The sequence below is a fragment of the Notothenia rossii genome, assembly GCF_949606895.1.
Source record: "Notothenia rossii genome assembly, chromosome: 5".
NCBI lineage: Eukaryota > Metazoa > Chordata > Actinopteri > Perciformes > Nototheniidae > Notothenia > Notothenia rossii.
Genome location: NC_136903.1, coordinates 31,687,788 through 31,712,335, shown reverse-complemented (window position 1 = coordinate 31,712,335; position 24,548 = coordinate 31,687,788). Strand labels below are relative to the sequence as shown.

At 38.4% G+C, this 24,548-nt stretch overlaps 1 protein-coding gene across 1 annotated transcript; it reads right to left on the bottom strand.

The window, feature by feature from the left end:
- Positions 1-8,889: 8,889 nt before the first annotated feature.
- Positions 8,890-22,404, bottom strand: map1lc3b (microtubule-associated protein 1 light chain 3 beta). Its single transcript, XM_079682398.1, has 4 exons — positions 22,143-22,404; positions 18,050-18,105; positions 14,330-14,436; positions 8,890-10,342 (listed from the first exon to the last, which is right to left on the bottom strand). Exons 1-4 carry the CDS (start codon positions 22,180-22,182, stop codon positions 10,165-10,167), a joined length of 381 nt encoding a protein of 126 aa, XP_079538524.1. The 5' UTR covers positions 22,183-22,404; the 3' UTR covers positions 8,890-10,164.
- Positions 22,405-24,548: the final 2,144 nt, after the last annotated feature.

Sequence of the window (24,548 nt, the reverse complement as noted above, 5' to 3'; positions counted from 1 at the left end):
GGTGTGTGTGTGTGGAGATGGATGGATGGTAGAGCGACAGTGAGGGAACGTGTGTATGTTTCTGGAAGTGAAAGGAGGCAGCAGAAAAACAGAGACTGTGATGTATTTTGTGAAACAGAAGAACAGCTAAATAAATGCAACGGCCTCCCAAGAAGAGCTCGCCTCTCTCCAGTCATTTAAGCTAAAGTGGGTTATTGAAGCTGAAGCTTGTTGCTTCTTCTGCCCTCCTCGACTACGGTCTGGGAGCCGACAGGAAAGTTCAACACACAGATGGCCAGTCCGCCCCTTTGTAGCATATTATTTCGATGAGCAGATCGCCACTGGGCTTTCAACTAAAGACACAGCCACGCAAAAACTGCGGCATTTGTACAGCTCCTTATGGGTAGGCCTACTGCAATTTGTGAAGTGCTTTCCTCTGTGGTGAAACGATCAGAGGAAAGCGGCAGAAAGTCACCTGGAGTTAAAGAGAGCGGGGCTGCGTTGCGTGCAAGGCTTCCTTCTGCAGGTAGACGCGCTCTGGCGGCGGTCTCGTTCGCGATCCGAAAATACAATTTAAATATTATTGCACACTTATTCCAATTATTCCTAGTGTGCCACTGGTTACGGTGCTGCGTGCCAATGCTGGCACGCGTGCCAGGGGTTGCCGACCCCTGCTGTAGACCATGTCAAAACAAGCATGCTGGTCAAACGAACTGAGGAGCATTTTTGATGTATTGTTCTCGAAAGCAATTGCTGTGGCAACAAAGTTGGACCTACAACCAATTCAGATCCCTCATGTCCGCAAACCTACAAAGCGTTACACCGGTCAGGCTGCAGCCCATATCCATCCCAATGCCCAGTCCTTGTACAGAGTCCAATTCTACAATGCCTTGGACACAGTGAATACTCAATTCATAGAGAGGTTTGAACAAGCTGGATTCCACAAGCTGCAGCAGCTTGAAAATGTGCTGCTACACGGAGACATGGACAAGGTGGTAGAAGAGTAACCTGAATTTAATTCAAGACTACTGCAGGTGCAGCTGGCCATGTTTGGGGCTAATTACACCTATGAAACAAGCTCAGATGTTGCTAGCATTATTCGGGAAATGGTGCCAGAGGTGAGAGGTCTCTTCGGTCAGGTGGAAGCTTTAGTAAGGCTTCTGTTGGTCTTAGATCATCGATGAGTCAAACGAGGCTGAATAATGTGGCCATATGTCATGTGCACCAGAAGAAACTGGACAGACTGGACCTTGAAGGAATATGCCAGTCTTTTATCAGTGCCAACGATAAGCGCAAAAAGGCTTTTGGGTCCTTTACTTGAGGGTTGGGCTTTTTGGACGGGTGTCTGGGAGGAAGTTGGGGGTCTTTTTGATTTTGAATGATCGGCAAGCAGCTAGTGCGAGTCGTGGCTGTAAAACAAAAAGGCAATAAAGTGTTCCTGTTTCTACTGAAATTGCATGGCACAGACCTTTCTATGGATTGAAATGCTTTAATGTGATTATGGTTATAGTTGTACTTTATTCATCCCTAATCTCTGCCATTACAAACAACAAAACAAGAAAAGCTAAACTAAATAAAATAGGGCGATGTAATACAATGCACAATTAGACATTATGGTAAAACATTTTAACCAGTTAAGCCCCAAGCCTGTTTTTCAGGTTTCAAGTTTGAAAATGACATTCCCAGAACAATTGACTATATCTTCACTTCTAAAAATGGTTAAATGAATAATCTTTTTTCTCAAAGCAATGATAAACCTGTGAGTTGGATGTAGAAAAAGTCAGAATCAATATCGATGTTTTTAAAGTAAATTCAGATTGAACATAGTAAAAAAATGTAAATGATAGTGTCCATGCAAAAAATAAACCATTACTTATTGTGAAAAACACCCTTGAATGATGGGATAGTAGACTAAAAGCTTTAGGAATCCAAACTATAACATATAATAAGTACCCTGTATCAAGATTGATGCAAAACAAGTATTTCCAAGGCACACCTTTATATGATCAATATAGTTATACAAAATAAGAGAATAACAGAATAACAGGTATGAAATCATTCCAACTCATACTACAGTTTAAAAAGGGAGTGATTTGTAAAATATGCATAAAGAAAAAGTAAATCTGTTCAGTTCTGTTTCACATGGGTGTTGTTGAGATGTATCCATAGATTTAGTCCCTAATGTTGCTCTCAAAGTGCACCAGATTGATGCTTTTAACTTCAACGTTTAAAAAAAAATCTTCCCTGGGGAGCATGCCCCCGGACCCCCCTAGAGGAGGTTAGGTCCCCCGCCCGCCCACACCCCCCGTCAAATTGTCCCACCCACATTGAGGATGCTTCCTACACCCATGCCTGAGACACAGTTTCGTGACTATTGTTGTGTTTTGCCCCCACGGGCAGGGGCATGGGGTTTAACAGGTTTTAAAGTATCCAATGTGTTAGTGATTTTTTATGTATATATTTTTTTTTGGTCCCCCCGAATGTTGACTCCTTGAATACGGCCCTGCATTGAAGACCTTTACAAGAGCAGTCTCAGTGCTGTGGTTTGGACGAAATCCTGACTGGAACACATCCAAACAGTTATTTAAATGCAAGAAATACTCAACTGTTGAAAAACGACTTTTTCCATGATTTTACCTAGAAATGGCAGGTTTGATATGGGCATGTAATTGTTCATTACTGAAGCGTCTAGATTATGCTTTTTTAAGAGCGGTTTAATGACTGCAGTTTTCAGGGCCTGTGGAAAAACACCCGAATGAAGAGACTTGTTTACTATATGAAATATTAGATCTGAGGCCATCCAAGGAAAAACATTTTTGAAAAACCCTGTTGGAATAATATCAAGGCAGCAGGAGGAGGATTTCAGAAGTTGAATAATGTCCTCTAGGTTTTTATCATTAATCTGATGGAATTGTGTCATGGTGTTTGAATTGATTTTAAGTGGACACAGAGACACAACATCTGCTGTACCTGATGCAGAGGCACTGACTGCTTGTCTGATTTTCTGAATGTTGTCAGTGAAGAAGGAGGCAAATGAATTGCACACCCTGGTGGATAGAAATTCAGAGGCTACTGACACTGGGGGGTTAGTTAGTCTGTCGACGGTAGCAAACAATGCACGTGTGTTGTTTTTGTTTTTGGCAATGATATCAGAGAAGAAAGACTGTCGGGCAAATTTAAATTCCAAATTATAAAGGCCAAGACTCTCTTTATAGATTTCAAAGTGAACCTGGAGATTTGTTTTTCGCCACCTGCGTTCAGCTTTTCGACACTCTTTTTTCTCTGTTCTCACGGTCATGGCCTTTCTCCATGGAGACATTTTCTTCCCAGTCACTTCCTTTACCTTAGTTGGAGCAATGGCATCTATAACATTTTAAATTTTTGAATTAAAATGATCTACTATCTCATTAACTGAGATGTTAGCAGGGGCAAGTGTGGAAGAAAAACATTTCCCTAGTATTTTCAGTTAAATATCGCTTTGTGGTTGCCTCTTTTTGAAAAATTTTGTGAAAAGAAATAGAGCTCTCAAAGAAAACACAGGAATGATCAGAGAGTGCAACATCAGTCACCACAACCTTAGAGATATTCAGACTCTTTAAGATAACTAAGTTCAGAGTGTGCCCCTTATTGTGCGTGGGCTCCGTCACAAGCTGAGTCAGTCCATAGTTATCAAGAACACAAAACAGTTCTTTAGCCCCTCTGTCCTGGGGGTTTGTCAACATGGATGTTAAAATCACCAACAATGACTAGACGGTCAAAGTCAATACACACTAGACAGCAGTTCAGTAAAGTCATCAAAAAAGCTTGCACAGTATTTGGGTGGTCTATAGATATTAAGGAACAGAGCTCGAGAGGAGCATTTCAGCTGAAGGGCCACATATTCAAAAGAAGCAAAGTTCCCATAAGATGTCTTCCTGCATGAAGGGAATCATTGAACAAAATAGCAACTCCACCTCCTTTCTTATGCATTCTTTCCTGACTCATAAAACTAAAGTTGGGAGGTGTTGATTCGATAAGAGCAGCTGCTCTGTTATTTTGTTCAATCCATGTTTCCGTTAAAAACATAAAATTGTGCTTAGTGATAAAATCATTGATTAAATATGTTTTTCCTGCCAAAGACCTGACATTTAATAAAGCTAGTTTAAGTTTGTTGAATACACTATCAGTCTGATTTTTTGTGGCAAGGCTGACATAGAATCACTTCTAAATTTGATAAACTCACACAAACGTTTGAGCACTTCCTGTTTCTAAGCTGATTCACCGCTCTTAATCTATTACCTATCAATAGTATAACAAATACTTTAATAAAGCAGCATCCCTTGTGTCCTTTACGGTTATTGTCATGGCCTAAGAGCTGGGTCATCACAAATAAGGGTTCGTCCAAAATATTGTACTTTTTTACTCCACTACAGTTATTTTTTGAAACGGCCAGTTTAGTCCCCACCACTTTTAAAACTATAATTTGATTAATGTTCTAAAAAATACAGCGATCACAGAAATGTAATAAATGCTAACGCTTTGATAAAGGTTTATTTGCAAAAGAGAATATGTATGCTATTCTCTATAGAACAGTTTGTCCAGTCAAACTTGCTGGCTGTTTTTCTGGGGACCCATGTGGTGCAATTTGGACATGAAACACAATGAATATTAGTGACCACAGAATAGAAAATAGGAAAGCACATTTTTCCCGCTGTTTGAACTGTAGAGCTTGGCCTGATGATGGAAGGGCGCAGAAAGCTTTTCTCCCTTTGAGTCTTTAGAATAGCTCTTGATATCGATAAATAAGATCTGCTGTGCTAAAACTATAAGAACTTTTGCTAGAGGGCTCTAACCAGCGTTCCAGTTCCAGATAGAGAAAATAATGGCCCATCATACGTGGAGATAGCTAGGGATCTGTCTACTAATTTTAGGCAATGGTTAAGTAAGGGATAATGTGCAGCGAGGCGGTCATTATATATGGGATAATATGCGAGGCGGTCATTATGGGGAGAAGAACACCCGACAGGCTCTTCAGGGATCCCGACACGAAGAGTTAATAACTACTCTTAACGTCACTTCGTTTGACAATCTGTGTGACCTGAGGATTTTGTAGCTGTTCAAAAGTGTTCTTCCAGTGTTGCAACATACAGAACAGAACAGAAAGTCAATACTGCTGCTGATGCTGCCGTGTCAGCTGATGAGATTGTGCAATAACAGCAGTTTCTGAGAGCGATCTGGGCCCTCAATGATTTGGCTCTGATGCTGTTTTGAAGGAAGAGTGTCCTGTGCTAAGGGCCAAAACCAAGGGAGGGTGAGCTTGCTGCACACTGCTGCCCCTGTCAGAGACTGCTGTTTGGCTCAGGTGCTTACATCTTGTGAAATTGATGATTTGGCATTGTATGCTTCTTTCATTTGAGAAGTTTTTTTGTCACTGGTGATGTAAGATACTGGTGTTGTGTTCACAGTCGAGGATGGGGTTGAACAATTCTGTTCCTGAGAAACATATTATTCTTGACTGTACCCTGGTTAAGGGCGTGGTAGCTGTTGGTATGTTTCTGACATTGCAAACTGAGGATGTACATTTTATTTTGGGCATTGTCTCATTGCTCCATGTTAGTGGAGGTTAGAGGTCACCTGATCCTGCGTGATGACACAGGCTATGGCCAAATCAGACCTTGATTTTCTGCCAGTCAAGAACGCTGTTGACGTTGTTATGGTGGTCCCATCTCTGTCTGAGCTTCCTTTATCACTCTCACATAATAAAGCAGTATAGGAGCAACAAAGTGATTATTCTTTGAAATACAATTTCGAGTTTTGCCTAACGTAGTGCTTGTTCAAAAAATGGGTTCCTGTGGATAAATGTGGTGTGTGTTTATGACAGGTGTGGTAACATTGGTGTCGTCACTGTAGAAATAGGAGGAGAAGCTTGTTTTTTGCCATGTATTTCAGACAGAAACATAACAAAGACTGAAATGCCAATTTGTTTGAGCAAATAAACCAGGCAGACATTGGATGTTGCACTGGTTAATGCTGTACTCCATGTGCAGATCAGATTGAGCTCTGAAAGTCATTCATACAAAGTGACACAGCAGGCATCTTCCAGTTGGGACTCATCGTAAAAAAAACAATGTCAAAAAAAGATTTGGAAGCTTGAATAAATAATAAAAGGCTAGGGTGGATGATATGTTGTCAAATAAAGTTTTTCATCGTAACATTAATGAAGAGCTGGGATTGTTTTTGTTTTTTGTTGAAGGAACGCTGCTCTGCCCAGCGCTTTCCCAGCATCTCAACACCCAGGTAAAGTTCTCCAGCATTGCTTTCCAATTGCTAGCTAAAGGAATATTCTACAGCCATGAAGTTAGCATCAATCTGGCCCCAGAGACCAAAGCTAACAAGGCTAGTCTCTGTTCATCAAAACAGGATGTCCAGAAAGTGTTCACCTTTGACCTTGTGTGTACTCTCCCTTTAGTTAAAAAACACAACCCCATATAATTTGTCTAGCAGCTTGTCTAGCAGCTTCCATTTAGCCTGCGGCAGATAAACAATGCTACTTCCTGTCGATGACTAGAATGACTGACAGGTTGTCAGAACCTAAAAAAGAAAGTACACTCTATATTTATTCAGAGAAACAGAGTGAGATGCATTTTGCACAATGCTTTTCCATTTTCACATTTTAATTAATATTTGAATATTGTCAACTATATTTTATAAGTAAATGGCCAAATGGCGTTAGCATTTGTGTTTTTTGAATTTTCAGAGAATTGTTATATAAAAAATGTTGAATATTCCATTCCTTAAAAATTAGGTTTTATTATTATATAATATATATATATATTATTTATTTTAACTAGAGAATGCAATTCCTGATGGAATTGCTAGTGGGAATGCTTTATGCTGAAAAGCTGACGCTAAACTGCTATGCTGAAATGTAATGTGTAAGAAGAAAGTGAAGAATTTATATTGAACAGATGTATGAACACATACTTGAATGTGTGATAAGAGAAGAAAAGAAAGGAAAAAAGGCTTGGAAAAGCAGCAGAATATTTGAACTGCAAACTATTGAACAAACTTGATGGCGAATGATCTTTCGCCATGGCAACGGTATTTGATGACACCCCATAATACGCTTAGATATGTTGATGGCTGCATCGTTACCAAACCTGTGAAGTTTTGGGCCGTTTGGAGCATTTTCACTGAAGTTATGAGAAAACCGTGGTTCATGGCGAGCATTGTGTTGCCGTGGCAACGGCATTTGAAGAAATCTCAAAACTGTCCCGTAGATGTCTTCACGGCTGGACTGTTAGCACATATGTGAAGTGTGAGGACTTTTTGAACATTTTCATAGGAGTTATAGCGACATCGTCTTTTATGGCGAGGGATGCGTTTCCATGGAAACGGCATATGATGACACCCCATAATTGGCGTAGAGCTGTTGAGGGCTGGACTATTAACCATTATCTGAAGTCTGGTGCTGTTTTGACCCTTTTCATAGGCATTACGACAACATCGTGTTTTATGGCGAGGGATGCGTTTCCATGGAAACGGCATATGGTGAGATGTCAGATTTGACGTAGGGCTGTTGAGGCATGGAGAGGTGATATACAGGTGAAGATTGTGGGACAACCGGACCGTGTCCATTGGAGTTACAGCGACATCGTGTTTTATGGTGAGGGATGCGTTTCCATGGAAACGGCATATGATGACACCCCATAATTGACGTAGAGCTGTTGAGGGCAGGACCATTAACCATTATCTGAAGTCTGCTGCTCTGAGCATGTCAGTTGGAGTTATAACATCATCGTGTTCCATGACACAGGTGTTTATATTTGAGCTAACAGCTTGTCCAGAGATCCGAGGTTTCCATGGTGATGGGCAGTAATCAGTGAGAAGAGAGCATTTTCATTGTTCTGAATGAGAGATAAACCTCTTACATGAACGTTTTGTTGAAGAACCGTAACAGATATCGGTGAAATTTCAAAGGGTGAAGCATGTTAAGGAACTTGAGCATCTGAAATATACTTTTTGTGTACTTTCGGGTTAATAATGTGGCCTTTTTGGCAGATTAACTAAAGGTGTGCGGCTGCAGTGGTGGGGAACGATGAGGCTGAAATTACAATGGGGTTTAATGGAGACATGTTGAACGTTTTTGTCACTTCATGCCCTCAAGAGGCACTTTGTTTAATTATTTTTGCTTAATCTTTTTTAAATTTTCAAGCTACGAGATGTTTTCCTACATTTCTCATGACAAATTATGTCTCAGGAATGTAGGGTTTGGGAATTATGGCAGGTTTAAAAGAAAATATGAAGGCAAAATGAAATCTATCCTCCACTCTAGCTAAACTTCACGCACTCTAAGATCTGAAGAAGGCCTCTTTACCAAGGTCTGAACAATTTTTAATATCTCTAAAAGTATGAATCAGATTTAAAAGTTGTTTTACAAATAATGTCAGAAAGATGTGTAACATTTTAAAGTTGGAATGAGGTTTCTGATTGAAAGTATGAATGAACACTTAGCAGCTGAAGTTGCATGAAGATTGTTCAAGTCTGAAGAGTTTCTCCATTGACTTCCATGTTAAAAATGTGATGGATTATGGATGCATCTCTGGAATTATGAAAGTTATGAATAAGAAAAGTAATAGCTATCGATTCTCGACCGAGCTGAACGTTTTGATGTTTGAACGGAGTTTCTGCAATGTGGAATGTGGGAGCAGAAGAGGTGCAAAATAACCCGGCGGAATGATAAAGAATTTTGTGCGGAGCATAACAGATAGTTGGAATGCTGTATCAGTACTCCCACTAAATTATGTCCGGTTACTGTAAATATGAAACATTAATATCTGAACCATTATGGCAGCTATGTTTTGCATGTACTTACAAATAAACATCTAATAAACTGAATATGACTTAAAATAGACAAAAAGGAAGAAAATGTACTTTTTTTCTCCTTTTATTGTTTACAAAATACCAACATAAATACATAAGAGGCTGTGTGATATTGATGTGGGTATACGTGTGTGAAACAGAGGGGCGGGCAGAGAGAAGACCACTGTGCCGAATGCCCCGCCCCCCCGTTACACACACACAGTGGCTTTGTACTTCACATACAGTAGACAGCAAAGACATGTCAGACTAAGAAAATTAAAATCACGTAAAAGAAAATGATAAAATACTGCGATATATAAAAGCAGCTAAATCGAAGAAGATGGTGGAGGACAGACGGACCATCTAGAGACAGACAGGATTTTTATTTTATTTTTTTAGAGTGCAGGTTTTCCCCACAGTGAAAGTGCTTGTTGAGTTTCAGCGGAGTCAAACCGAACAGCTCTGGGAAATCTGCCCTGTAGATTTGACCTTTCTTCATCACCTTAATAAATACTTGTGATAAAGGAGATAAAAGTAAAAAAATGGCAGCCCCCTCCTCTCACCAGCATTTATCACCCTCCATTCACACATGCACTCGGACCATGCTCCTTGCAGTGTGTCCACACTCATTGAAAACCCTTTTTATACTTTAAGCTCTATGATCTGTACACCAAGGCATTTTTAGTTGCAAACAATCATCCATTTCAAGAGCAGAAGCAGTTCCCAAACATTGTTTTTTTACAGTGAAGATGCTTTTAGGATACAAGGCAGGGAGGGGTTAAAAAACAGGAATAGAGGGAATGTGACACACGCTGCAGATGCTTTGAGGAATAAGATCTTTTCTATTTCCTTAGCATTTTACTTTAAAAATCTAAAACGTTCCCCTTTAACTGCAATAAAAACAACCCTAGAAACCCTTAACTTTCTCCAGCGCCTGCCCCCAAAAACCCTTAAAACTAAGGTTGGCTTTGATCATTGGCTAATGTATATATTTATATATAAGTGGTGGAGCGTTACCACTTTAGCACTACCTGAAATGTATATATACATTAACATAAATACAGCCGAGGAGACCACAAAACTGAAAATAACAGGCGGTACGTTGCCATGACAGCAGACATGATTCACCAGATAGGGCGATAAAGAAGCAGAGACTCAGTTGGGGATTTCTCTACCTAACGGGTTCCTCATCTTAATATCCCGACCAATCAATCTGGGAATTATCTCACGCTGTATTTAGATTTAGTTTGCAAGACTAAAAGGTGTGTGGCTTAAACACGGAGGGGGGCTAAGAACTACAATTGTCCGATGGCCTGTCAGGTGGAAGAAGAAACAGGAAGTGGTTCACTGATTGGTCAGGGCAGTGCCGAAGGTCTCCTGGGAGGCGTACACCATGTAGAGGAAGCCGTCCTGGTCGCGCTCACGCTCGTACACCTCGGAGATGGCGGCCGACACGGAGACCATGCTGTGGCCATTAGCCAGCAGGAAGAAGGCCTGGTTAGAGTTCAGCTGCAGGCGCCTCCTGGGTGGGAGACCAGGACATGGCAGCGTGAGGAGGGGAAATACAGGGGGACAGGAAAAGAAAGGAGAGTTAACACTAGAACCGCCAGGGGTCGCTGTATACCTAAAACCGCCAACGGGTAAAATGTACCCGCTATTAGAATGCATTGATTTTCAAGGTACAATGTTCTGTTATTTATCATACTAGAACACAGGGTTAACAGTGAGTTTTGATCGCACAGTGATGAAACTTATACCAATAGAATATGTGGACTCACATCTTTCATATGATGATATGATATCTAGTTTGTGCAGATTGCATGAAGTATAAAATATCGCTAAAAGTGTCTCTCTATATCTAACTATCTTTATATATCTATCTATAAGGAACCGCAGTAAACAACAGGCGTTGCTATAGCAACACGTCATGTTTATGTTTTCACGCAAGATCAATAGTGCGAAAATCCCTGCATTTTCTATAAGGTAAAATGCCCGCTGGTGCTAATGGGTATAAATGGCCATTTTCTGGGCCATTTTTTTCAATCTGACTTCATATTGACCATTTTTAACAACAGAGGGTACTACATAACACACTTTCAGGAAAAGTCACAGACTGGGAGACTTTAATATTTTTATTGAAAAAAAGCGACATACAATCAAGAAACATCTGCGGGTAAAATGTACCCGTTGGCGGTTCTAGTGTTAAAGAGAGCAAAGAAAATGAAATGTAAAAAAAGGACATGGCAGAATGCAAAGGAAACAAGAGGAGACGAACACATAGGATGGGAGAGGAAATAGGAGATGGGGAAAGGCAGGGGGAAAAAAGAGGAGAGGAAAAGAAAGTGATTAAGAAGATAAGAAAAGAAAGGAGATGAAGAGTGCAGGAAATGAGAGGACAAAGGGCAAGGGAGAAGGAAAAGATAGAGGGAATATGAAAGGAGAGGAGAAAATGTAGGATAGGAGAGGAAAGGAAAAGAAAGGAGAGGAAAGGAAAAGAAAGGAGAGGAAATTAAAAGATAGGAGAGGAAATAAAAAGAGGAAATGAAAAGAAAGGAGAGGAAATGAAAAGATAGGAGAGGAAATGAAAAGAGGAAATGAAAAGAGGAAAAGAAAGCAGAGGAAATGAAAAGAAAGGAGGAAATGAAAAGATAGGAGGGGAAATGAAAAGAGGAAATGAAAAGAAAGGAGAGGAGATGAAATTAAAAGAAAGGAGAGGAGAGGAAAATAAAGGAGAAGAAATGAAAAGATAGGAGAGGAAATAAAAAGAGGAAATGAAAAGAAAGGATAGGAAAAGAAAGGAGAGGAAATTAAAAGATAGGACAGGGAATGAAAAAAGGAGAGGAAATTAAAAGAAAGGAGAGGAAAAGATAGGAGAGGGAACGAAAAGAAAGGAGAGGAAAGGAAAAGAAAGGAGAGGAAATTAAAAGATAGGAGAGGAAATAAAAAGAGGAAATGAAAAGAAAGGAGAGGAAATGAAAAGATAGGAGAGGAAATGAAAAGAGGAAATGAAAAGAGGAAAAGAAAGCAGAGGAAATGAAAAGAAAGGAGGAAATGAAAAGATAGGAGGGGAAATGAAAAGAGGAAATGAAAAGAAAGGAGAGGAGATGAAATTAAAAGAAAGGAGAGGAGAGGAAAATAAAGGAGAAGAAATGAAAAGATAGGAGAGGAAATAAAAAGAGGAAATGAAAAGAAAGGATAGGAAAAGAAAGGAGAGGAAATTAAAAGATAGGACAGGGAATGAAAAAAGGAGAGGAAATTAAAAGAAAGGAGAGGAAAAGATAGGAGAGGGAACGAAAAGAAAGGAGAGGAAATGAAAAGAGGAAATGAAAAGAAAGGAGAGGAAATGAAAAGATAGGAGAGGAAATGAAAAGAGAGGAAATTAAAAGTAAGGAGAGGATAGGAAAAGATAGGAGAGGAAATGAAAAGATAGGAGAGGAAATAAAAAGAGGAAATGAAAAGAAAGGATAGGAAAGGAAAAGATAGGAGAGGAAATGAAAAGAGGAAATGAAAAGAAAGCAGAGAAAATTAAAAGAAAGGAGAGGAAATTAAAATAGGAAATTAAAAGAAAGGAGAGGATAGGAAAAGAAAAGAAAGGAGAGGAAATGAAAAGAAAGAAGAGGATAGGAAAAGATAGGAGAGGATAGGAAAAGATAGGAGAGGAGAGGAAAAGAAAGGAGAGGAAAGGAAATGAAAAGATAGGAGAGGAAATTAAAAGAAAGAAGAGGAAATTAAAAGATAGGAGAGGATAGGAAAAGAAAGGATAGGAAAAGAAAGGAGGAAATTAAAAGATAGGACAGGGAATGAAAAAAAGGAGAGGAAATTAAAAGAGGAAATGAAAAGAAAGGATAGGAAAAGAAAGGAGAGGAAATGAAAAGAAAGGATAGGAAAAAAAAGGAGAGGAAATTAAAAGATAGGAGAGGAAAAGATAGGAGAGGGAATGAAAAGAAAGGAGAGGAAATTAAAAGAGGAAATTAAAAGAAAGGAGAGGAAATGAAAAGATAGGAGAGGAAATGAAAAGAGGAAATGAAAAGAAAGGAGAGGAAATGAAAAGATAGGAGAGGAAATGAAAAGAGGAAATGAAAAGAAAGCAGAGGAAATGAAAAGAAAGGAGGAAATGAAAGATAGGAGAGGAAATGAAAAGAGGAAATGAAAATAAAGGAGAAATGAAAAGATAGGAGAGGAAATTAAAAGAGGAAATGAAAAGAAAGGAGAGGATAGGAAAAGAAAAGAAAGGAGAGGAAATGAAAAGAAAGAAGAGGATAGGAAAAGATAGGAGAGGAGAGGAAAAGAAAGGAGAGGAAAGGAAAAGATAGGAGAGGATAGGAAAATATAGGAGAGGAAAAGAAAGGAGAGGAAAGGAAATGAAAAGATAGGAGAGGAAATTAAAAGAAAGAAGAGGAAATTAAAAGATAGGAGAGGATAGGAAAAGAAAGGAGAGGAATTTAAAAGAAAGAAGAGGAAATTAAAAGATAGGAGAGGATAGGAAAAGAAAGGAGAGGAATTTAAAAGAAAGGAGAGGATAGGAAAAGAAAGGAGAGGATAGGAAAAGATAGGAGAGGAAATTAAAAGATAGGAGAGGGAATGAAAAGATAGGAGAGGAAATGAAAAGAGGAAATGAAAAGAAAGGAGAGGAAATTAAAAGAAAGGAGAAATTAAAAGATAGGAGAGGAAATGAAAAGAAAGGAGAGGATAGGAAAAGAAAAGAAAGGATAGGAGAGGAAATGAAAAGAAAGAAGAGGATAGGAAAAGATAGGAGAGGATAGGAAAATATAGGAGAGGAAAAGAAAGGAGAGGAAAGGAAATGAAAAGATAGGAGAGGAAATTAAAAGAAAGGAGAGGAAATGAAAAGAAAGGAAATTAAAAGAAAGGATATGAAAAGAAAGGAGAGGATAGGAAAAGAAAGGAGAGGATAGGAAAAGATAGGAGAGGAAATGAAAAGATAGGAGAGGAAATGAAAAGAAAGGAGAGGAAATGAAAAGAAAGGAGAGGATAGGAAAAGATAGGAGAGGAAATGAAAAGAAAGGAGAGGAAAGGAAAAGAAAGGAGGATAGGAAAATAAAGGAGGAAATGAAAGGAGAGAATAGGAAAAGAAAGGAGAGGAAAAGAAAGGAGAGGATAGGAAAAGATAGGAGAGGATAGGAAAAGATAGGAGAGGAAATGAAAAGATAAGAAATGAAAAGAAAGGAGAGGAAATTAAAAGATAGGAGAGGATAGGAAAAGATAGGAGAGGAAATGAAAAGATAGGAGAGGAAATGAAAAGATAGGAGAGGAAATGAAAAGAGGAAATGAAAAGAAAGGAGAGGAAAAGAAAGGAGGGAATAGTAAACGAGAGTACCATACATGTGATGAAAATAAGAGAAAAGGGAGGAAGGTAAAAGGAAGGAAATGAGAGAACAAAGGCAGTGAGAACAAATGAAAGGTGAGTACAAACAGGAAGTAAATGACAGAAAAGGGACTAAAGGAAAAATACAAAGAGAAGGAGCAGAGAGTAGAGGACTGAAGTTGTTACCTGATGATCTTGATGAGCTCACTCATGTTGACGTGGTCTGGCACCAGGAACTTGGTCTTGTCCAGGATAGGGAGCTGCTTCTCTCCTTTGTACCTCTCAATGATCACCTACAAACACACAATACATTAACACACACACACACAATACATTAACACACACACACACAATATTAACACACACACACACACACAATACATTAGCACACAATACACACACACAATACATTAGCACACAATACACACACACACACACAATACATTAGCACACAATACACACACACACACACACACACACACACACACACACACACACACACACACACACACACACACACACACACACACACACACACACACACACACACACACACACACACACACACACACACACACACACACACACACACACACACACACACACACACACACACACACACACACACACACACACACACACACACACACACACACACACACACACACACACACACACACACACACATCAATCTCCTCTTCTATTCAAAGGGAAATGTATAGTTCCTCTACTTGCTTTAGAGCAGAGTCCCTGATCAATAGTGCGAGATAGATGAAGTCACACATATCAGGTGCTAAACACTGATCATGGCCCTCTGCCTTGTCCTCGTGGATGGCTCTGCTTGAGCAACGAACATGGAATCTTCCATTGAGTGAGACATGTAATGAGGTTAGAGAGAAGGCCTTTAAAGCAGCACTGTCAGCACAGAGCGCTCCCTCCCTGACAGGGCACAGTGCTGCTGTATCACTAATCCACTGAGGCCTGCTGCACAGAAGGAGGGTATACAATTCAAAACACTCAGTTACTGATCTGAGCCATCCACTGTCTTCCTGTGTAAGCTATAATAATCCTTGTTCAATGTAAGTGTTAGGGAACTGTCTGACATCTTCTGGGAGTTCCTAAGTGCTGGACATCAATACAGTGGTTCAGGAATGAGTCCTCAACCCTGAAATGAGTGAGCATTTTGAACACTGCCAGGCTCTCTCGTCACACAGTCAATGGTTTTCTGCAAGTTTCCGGAAATCATGGTTAACCCAAGCTTACAAGATATTTTACACTTTGTTCAACAACATGCAATATGTCATATATAATATATTGACTCTACTGGTGAATATCTGAAGCACTTGTGTTTGAAAAATGGCGGTGCTAACAAGTGACTAAATGGAAGTACTAAACTAAAAAAGGACAATAACACCAATGTTGTGCAAGAACACTTCTGTAAATATCAAAAAACAATTATTGTGCAATTATTACTACTTTTACAGTTTATTTACAAACCGTTAACGTTATAGACTCCTTTATTTTTTCTTTATTAACATGCTTTTTTAATTCAAGTCTACTTTTTTCCGATCCCTTTTGCCTTTTATCTGCAGTCCAATCCTTTTCCCCGCTGCGGGGCGAATAGAGGAATTCTGATACTGATATTCTGATAATGAAATTATGTGATCGTGAGGTAGTTTGTTCAAAGCCTAACATTAGCCTTTTACTTTTGGCACTTGCATTGACACTTACTGTATGTGGACATTATCTGGCTGAAGATAAATAGTCTCTACTATTTTTGAAATCTATATTTTATACGTAAAAAATCCACAAATTCTCACCCTGCAATTCTTTGTCCTACATTACAATTCATTTTTGGGGTTTGAACTTTGAGTAGTAAAAAAGGACATTTGATGATGTTACATTGAGCTTGGGAGAGTTGTGATTCTGACAGTTTTCATGATGAAGGCCAAACAGTGTATCAAAGAATAATCAGCGGATTAATACTTAATCAATACAAATGATAGTTAGATATTTGTATGTGTAATTTGTTTGTATGTTTTTATTTATGCTAAAAACTGCTCGATTAAATAAGGATAATCAATATGAATTGTACTGTGTTACACATACTGTACATGAAAAATAAATGGGAAATTTGAGCAAGTATTATAAGTGCTTTGCCCTCTGTTTGGCCAGAATTTTGTCCAGTGGGGCGGAGCCTGCTCTGAAAACTATAACATGTCTGTCATACAGTCTGCTGCATGACAGACCTCCCTCCCCCCTCCTCCTTCTCCTCCTCCTCCTCAGGCTCCACTGTGGCCGGCCGATGGAGTTGCATTACAGTTACACAGCGCATCTGCCTCTGGTGTCAACATTTACCATGACTTGACAGTTTGTAACACACACACACACACACACACACACACACACACACACACCACACACACCACACACACAACCGAACACACACACACACAGCTGTGCTGATACTTTATCTCAGGATGATTAATCGAGGAGGTGAAACTTGAGGTGTGCCTTTGTCTATTGGTGGTTGCTAGGAGATTCTGCACACCTGACTTATCAAGGGCAGCATTTGCAACCATTTCTCATGAGGAAAACTATCGTGGTCACTGCAGTAAAAAAAGCCTGCTCACAAAAAAACTATTTACGGAAGTAACTATGAACATATACTAGAGCAGGGTTTCCCAAACTTTTCAGCCCGCGGCCCCCACAATAACAGTACCACGGGGGAAGCCTCGCTGCGGGGAAATTCTACAGATGGCCAGTCCACCACTGAAAAATGTCTATTCACACGTTATTAAAAAATAGGGTTATTTAATTTATTATTTTAAATGTTTCATTTGTAATCATCTCGCGACCCCCCGACCCCCACTTTGGGAAGCCCTGTACTACAGTACTGTGCTTAAATACAACAAGGGAAAACCTCCTTTACTAGGAGGGAAACGTCCTAGTAACCTAGGAAACCTCCTTTACTAGGAGGGAAACAGTGAGCTTTTTACTCCACTACATTTAATTATCTGATAGCGTTAGTTACTAGTTACTTTAGAGATTAAGGTATGTAGAGTTCGACTGTAAGAGCAACTTTAAAAAATAAGTTTTTTAATTATTTTAACCATTTTAATGTATTTTTGTTATAATTTTAAGGTGTTGATAGGACAAAACAAATAATATCAAAGGTGTGACTTTAGGCTACTGGTAATTGTGACAATAATTCTCACTTTCTTGATTTTTTATAACAATTTAACCTTATAAACATCAAAGTATAAAGCAATACTCATATTAATCCATAATGAAAAATAATCATTCCTTGCAGTCTTATACAAAATAGTTCAATCTGAGCTCCACCTAAAAATGAATAATTTCTTTACATGAATACATTAGTCAAAATAACCTAATGATATAATATATGAAAGTATACCAGTCACAGGGGACATTATACTTTAAGTAGATTTTCCTAGTTATACCTGCATACTTTAACTTAAGTAACATTTTCAACTTTTTTTGTAACAGAATAATTTAATTTTTTGGTCTAAATACTTCAGCTACCACTGACAAAATATGAAATAAACTTAGAATAATCACCCTCAATGCAACAATAACATCTAAAAAACAGAAGTCAAGAAGCACAAGGTCTTTTAAGAAATGTGTCTTCTGACCACAATCGACATTTAAACTATTAAAAAGACAATTCAGAGTACACCCAGGAAATGTGTGGTAACACTTTCCGTTGCAGTACGATTTTCTTGTTCGTACTCACGTTTCCTGCATGCCGTTATGCACGTCACCCTCAGACATTTCTGCCTTTACAAGTGTTTCTCAAAGTGGCTTGAGAAAAATGTGGCTTCAGCGTATTCACTGTATAAGCTTTGGTGTACACTCAATGATTGCAAGTGCATCAGAACTCACGGGTATCTTGTTGGGGTGCTGCTCTCGGATCAGTCGCACATCTTCTACTCTTTGTTCTGTTGGAAAGAGAAACAGACTCAGGTTAATGCAAAGTAACAGAAAAAAAGATAAGCAGGTCAGTAGAGGCTAGCACTGATGAAGACAGACGAAACAAAGCAGATGCAAAGTCATGAACAGAGAACACAAATACTCAGGTGTAAACAAACCTACAGGCAGGTTATACCAGAAATTCTCTCTCCACCCATGCATTGCATACAGAAACACAGACCCCAGTGCTTTGAAATCAATTCGTAACAATTCCTATTACATTCTCAATACTAGAAACATCTGGGGGAATTATTAAATGTTTTAAACAGAAAATGTATTTTTTATGTTGAAAAAAAATAATAATGATTAAGATATAATATGAGAAAATACCTAAAAGCATACATTCAAATCCTTAATAAAGTGAAAATATGTATCAGCTAAATCTACTTGAAGATTGAGCTGTATTTGTTGTCCTACAATTATATAGGATGTTTTTAGATTAATATTACTCTATTATTGTTGCTTTCTACTGTAAATGTTTAGGTTGCTGCTCATTTCCAGGTTCATATCAGTATTTAGTGTCTCCACTGTGACGTGTCTCCACGCTTCAATGTTCAAAAAGCTCTTTATTTTTCTCATACTGCCTGTGCTGCAGCACCTCTTTTCACCCTCCATCTGAAACCAGAGCCCAGTCTGCTCTGATTGGTTAGCTGGCCGGCTCTGTTGTGATTGATCAACTGCTAAGAGATGACCCGCCCCATAGCCTATCATGTACAATGTGTTAGAGCGCTAGCCAGTAGAAACGCAAGAGTTACATAGTGATGTCATTATGTTATGCGAGTGTGTGGGAGCCTTTGCAGACTATTAACATGCACAAAAACCTATATAGCACACTACAGGAAAGGGTAAACCCCAAAAGCACAATAGGGCCCCCACTGGACATAACTGACTCACTGTTGTCTCTGTGACTAGTCAGTTAGCATGCTAATTTCATTGTTTTTTCAAAACTCCTGATAGAACACCTTTTTTATTCACTAAATGCCCTCAGTATAAGCTTCATAATTTAAAATCATGCTCAAGTGTAAGTATCTCAGCTAAAGAGTTTTTCCTCCGCAATGATTACTCAAAAGATCAGCTCAGTAACACGGCTGCTGATTGGATGGATCTGTTAGGCACTAATGAGCTGTGGTAGCCCCTCCTTTCTGAGGTTTAACCCCATTTTAGGTTACAGATAACACCCTGGGCTTACTGCACTTTGTACTCACATCAACATCAACAGTCTCATGGTCAAAAAGGGATCAATCAAATAACTCGAGCATGAGGAAAGCATCTCGTGATCATTCCCATCAGTTTTTAAACGTTGACTTAACCTTTGGTAGAAATAGAAAAAACTAAGCATTAATTTAGAAAACCAATAAGTCATAGGCAGTAAACGCTGCAGGATTTGGATAAAAATTACTAATTTGGGTTATTTTGACTGATATTGCAATAGGATTTCATTTTTGTCATTATCTTTTTTTTTTTAAAGATAAAATAAAAATGATACTGTATGAAATACAAGTTCAAATTTGGCCATTTATTTCTTATTTGATTTTTTTTTCAGTTATGTCCAGTGGGGGCCAGTAGTATTTGATGTATACCACAATATGTTTATCCATTGTAATGAATCATGTTTTACTACTGTACCTGATCATTTCAAATGTCTAATCGGCAGCCCTGCTGTCTGTCAGAGTACTTTGAGTTACTAGCATTTAGACTTATTACATTCTTAAAAGGTCATTAGTTTGCTAAATGTTAAGAAATGTAATTAAATCAACTGTCAAATGTTTATTTTGCTGTAGCCACAAGTTTCCTGCCCAACTTGAGGAAATAGGACATTTTTTCATGGTTGCGTGTTAATCAGGATGAGTTCACCGCCTAGGAACAGGCAGCTCTGTGTGCGTCTCATCTGACTCTCTTGACCGCACCCAGCAAGCGACAAACAGCATTTGACTCATCACTTTGCAGTCATAAAAGAGAACAAAAGCTGAAAATGGGAAGCAGTTGTTCTAAAAGCATACGGGGTATTCCAAATATGTCTTCCGTGTCATGATATGGGAAATATTCAGTACCACTTGGCAAAGCTGGAAGATTTCCTGAGTCATTGTTATGACCTATTATACAGATATTATACAGATATGCAACCGGAACTGGTTCACACCCAGATACAGCGTGTCAGTGCAGTGTGTAGTGATTAGTGAACATTAGCAAAAGGGTGAAGCTTCAAAACTGAATTTACCCAAATGTATGCCCAGATAATACCCAAAATATGATGACAGCTAGTAAAGACTATCACAACATAAAAAAGGAACAAAGTACATTTGCTTAAGTACTATATTGACATTATTGTACTTTGCTTCAGAAATGCTACATCTACTCCTCTACATTTTTAGAGGCAATTACTGTACTTTTTACACCTTTATATTTATTTTAAACTCATCGTTGTTACTTTTTTACATAGAAAAACACATACTGTAATATGCTTATGGAAAGATGGAGTGCAGTACTACTAATATACAACCCAGTATTTAAGATCTAGGTAATTTGGTTTCAGATTGAAAAAGTACAACTTCAAAATGCTCTTCCATGTAGGCTATTTGTTTAAAAATATATTTATATACGCCTACTGTGAAAAGAGTTGTTCTGCATAGGCCTACTACTTTACATTTTTACTTTTGATACTTTGAGTACATTTAGCTAATAACTGTTTGTAATGCTCTTTCAGGACTTTTTTTTTTTCATAGAGTATTTTAAAACCATAGTATTTATACTTTTACTTAAGGTAAAGAGTTCCATCTCTGATAAACAACCACTAAAATGGAAAACTGTGTTAGCGGTGAAGTACACAGCTAAGTTAGTACGCCACTTTGAGCTATGTTGTGATATATAATGATATATCTCCAAATTATTTACTTGTTAAATGTATTTACACTGTGTGTAATATGTATTGTATTAGGTTTCTGAAGGTATTACACTGATAAAGAGTCATTTAAAGCTTTAGCTTAGCATTATTTAGCTTGTTTTCAGATACAGTCCAACAAACGTGAAGATGTTCTCTTAGCTGTCCGGCCTTCTTCACGTGCTCTGGTTGTGCACATTTGGACCAATAATGAGATGTTAACAGGAAGCTGGCTGCTTTTAGTCATACTGGGAATTATTCCACTGCTCATGACAACAGTTTACATTTCCATTTTCATAATAAATAATACTAAAGTACTTGCAGGTTTTTTATTTAAATTCCAATTACTGAGAAGCACCACAGAGTATGACGTCAGAGAAAGGCAAGTGGAAAAACGATAAACAAACCGAGTATTTGTAAAAGCACCACAGGCATCGTCTTGACAGGGGAAGCCTAAACGAAACTAGAATCCGCATCGGCTGTGGCCTACCCTTCAAACACAAAGACACCAAAAGGTAATCTTCGTCCTTTTAGGTACCATTTTGACTGTGTGCCCTTTTTTTTTTTTTTTAAAGTCCTCTCTTCTCCTATCCACAAACTGTCCCATCCCCCAATCCTGCAGCTCTGTTTTCTCTGCCCTGCGTTTCGACACCACTTTGTTTTTCTCCCACAGCTCGGATGCAAATAAACACACCAACACTCAGGGAGAGACAGGCCAGCAGCAAATGGCACTATTAAATATCTGTTAGCCTAGATACTATACTTAACCCTATACAAGTGGAAACCATTTTTATTACAACTATAACGTCTGCTATATTTTAGGTAAGTTGACACGACCCGCTACATATTGTTATGTTTTTCTAATAAGCTGTACGAAGACATACGTGCATTATGCTATCCCCTCTTTCAGTCAAATATGTATTTAAACAGTAAACTGGACCAGCTAAACAAAATGAACGCTAATACTCCCCAGTGAGATAATAACCAACAACTATCTAGCCTGTCTAGATACACGTAATGTAGTTCAGGCTTGTATAGTTTAGATAAACAGCTTCAAACACACAGTATAACTCAAAAGAAAGAGAGCAGAGTGTGTAAAATGCTAAAAGAAGCCGTAATAACACTTACCGAATGTCCTTCTTTGTTTGAAGGTTTTTTCTGAAGGCATATTGCGTCAAAGTCAACCAGTTGGCAGTAGATAAAAACGGAGGTAGCGGCTGTAACAACAATTCAAAAGCTAAATACGATGTATAAAAGTCTTAGTTGTCAACCGTGCAGTTAGCTTCTTGCTAAAATACAAAGTAAAGGACACTAGTTCACAGACGGTTTGATGTCCTCGCTTCCTTCCTCTCGCTGTGTTGTTATCAGGACGAGCTCGAGCAAGCAAAACAAACGTGTCAGCTGACCTCTGACGTAATCCCCCCCCCCCCCTCTCTCTCTCTCTCTCTCTCTCTCGACATTATGGCAATCATTGTACATGAATTACAAAATGTCTTTAAAATACAAATAAAATAATATAAACATTCAAAGCGAATAATGCATATATACAAACTGTAAACAATACGTATATTCAGAAGAGTATATAAGAATACACACTAGAAAATATACAAAATAAATTAGAATACTCTCTTATATATGAATCTACTAAAAGGACAGAAACATATAGGCATAGTTTGCTATATACATTAAAATTGATTGTGCAGTAGCTTTTTATTAAAGGTAATCGATATCCTGTGAGGTAGTGTAGCTGGCTTCAATATTAAAGGTCACCTCTTATGCAAAATCCACTTTTTGATGTCTTGTATACATAAATATATGTCCCCGGTGTGTCAGGAGACTCACAAAGTGTCAGAAAATACAACCCTCTCTCTTTTCTCCTGACTCACATCTCTAAAAACGGGGGTAAAACAGAGCTGATCCAGATTTGCTGCGTTCATGATGACATTAGTCAAATGTGGGCTGGGTTTAAACCACGACCCTATAATCCTTGATGTGGTTTGGAACATAATATAGCGTTTAATCAAGGCAGCGTTTAGCTGAGAATCTGGGTAGAATTCTCCTGCATGAGCTCTCCTCTCTTTTTTATTTTTATTTTTTAAAGCTACGGACCCAGAATCAGCACTTCTCTAACAAGGCTGAAATAGAGGGGTATGAGGCATGGCTAGAATGGGTGATCTGTGCGGTATTTTGAGCACTTCATAGACATGTTTTTTATATATCTGAGACCTACAATATATGCCTAACAATTAGGGATGGGAAAGATTAATCGAATATTCGAAATTATTCAGGTATTCGAATATGAGGTTTTCTTTTTTTCTTTTTTGTTGGGAGGAGTGCCTAAGTTGATTACATATTATCAAATGGAATAATTCAATGTATACGACAGTGCCATAGATAAATGTGTTAGGTCTAAAGGTGTTTTTTTCTAATGATATGGCTGCTGCCCCTCCCTACACGCAGATCACGCAGACTCAAACCTCATCTTATGCCCAAATTCCAGCTGAGAGGGTCTTCTCTACAGCTGGCCTGATTGTGAATCGCCTCCTCACCCGCCTCTCCCCTGAACATGTAGACATGTTCATATTCTTAAACAAGAATGAGTATTGAATAGCTGCATTCTGTGCATAGGCCCTGTTACAGGTTGTTGATCTCTGTTGTAAGAGGGTTACGTTACCCTAGCCCGTTATGTTGTTCGTGTATGATCCCTCTTTCATTTAAAAACCAAGTTATGTTTTAAGCATGAAAGCTTTAGGCCTATCAACTGTTCAAACTGTGATCAGTTCAATACATTTGACAAATTCTACTTGATTTCTATACTTATTTGAACATGTCTTTTATTTATTGTTTTTTTGTAAAAATGTTTCCCGCATTTTTACTTTTTATACGATATGTACATTTCGGTTAATCGGTTAACCGATTTTTTGGGGGTCGAATATTCGAATATACATTTGCTTTAAAATTCCCATCCCTACTAACAATAGTATAATAGGAGACCTTTAATGTGCAGTATGTGCAAATTGTTCATGATTATAGAAAAGGGAGAATCCAATCAAACTAGAAAATGCATTTCCTGCGGAAAATGCGTGCGAATGATGTAAACTGTGAACATTTATGGCTGAATTCAGCTGAAAATGCAGAAAAAGCTGAATATGTTATTAGCTGAATGGTAGCTGCTTTTAGCTACAAAATTGCAGAAAAAGCTGAATATGTTATTAGCTGAATGGTAGCTGCTTTTAGCTACAAAAATGTAGAAAAAGCTGAATATTTAAAAGAAAAGGTTTAAAAAAAGGTATAAACAACAACAAGTATAGCGTCATTATCCTGAAATAGCTGAATAAGTTAATAGTTGAATAGTTTGTGCAGCTGAAAGTAGGCTGAAGGAGTTAAATATCAGATGTACGTAGTAGTATAAATTCAAGTAGCATTACATCTATAGGGCTTTTCTTTTGAAGGGGTGTGTGGTTTTGGTGAGTGTGAGTTGTAGAAAAACTAAATGGAATGTCTGACATCAATCAATGGAGGTTCACCCATAAA

Bases quoted from the DNA above. Each gene is read 5' to 3' on its own strand.
- map1lc3b (XM_079682398.1), bottom strand. From the start codon at position 22,182: ATGCCTTCAGAAAAAACCTTCAAACAAAGAAGGACATTCG. The intron at 18,106-22,142 runs GTAAGTGTTATT...TCTTTCCAACAG, and splicing joins CAAACAAAGAAGGACATTCG to AACAAAGAGTAGAAGATGTG. The intron at 14,437-18,049 runs GTGAGTTCTGAT...GTGTGTTTGTAG, and splicing joins AGCACCCCAACAAGATACCC to GTGATCATTGAGAGGTACAA.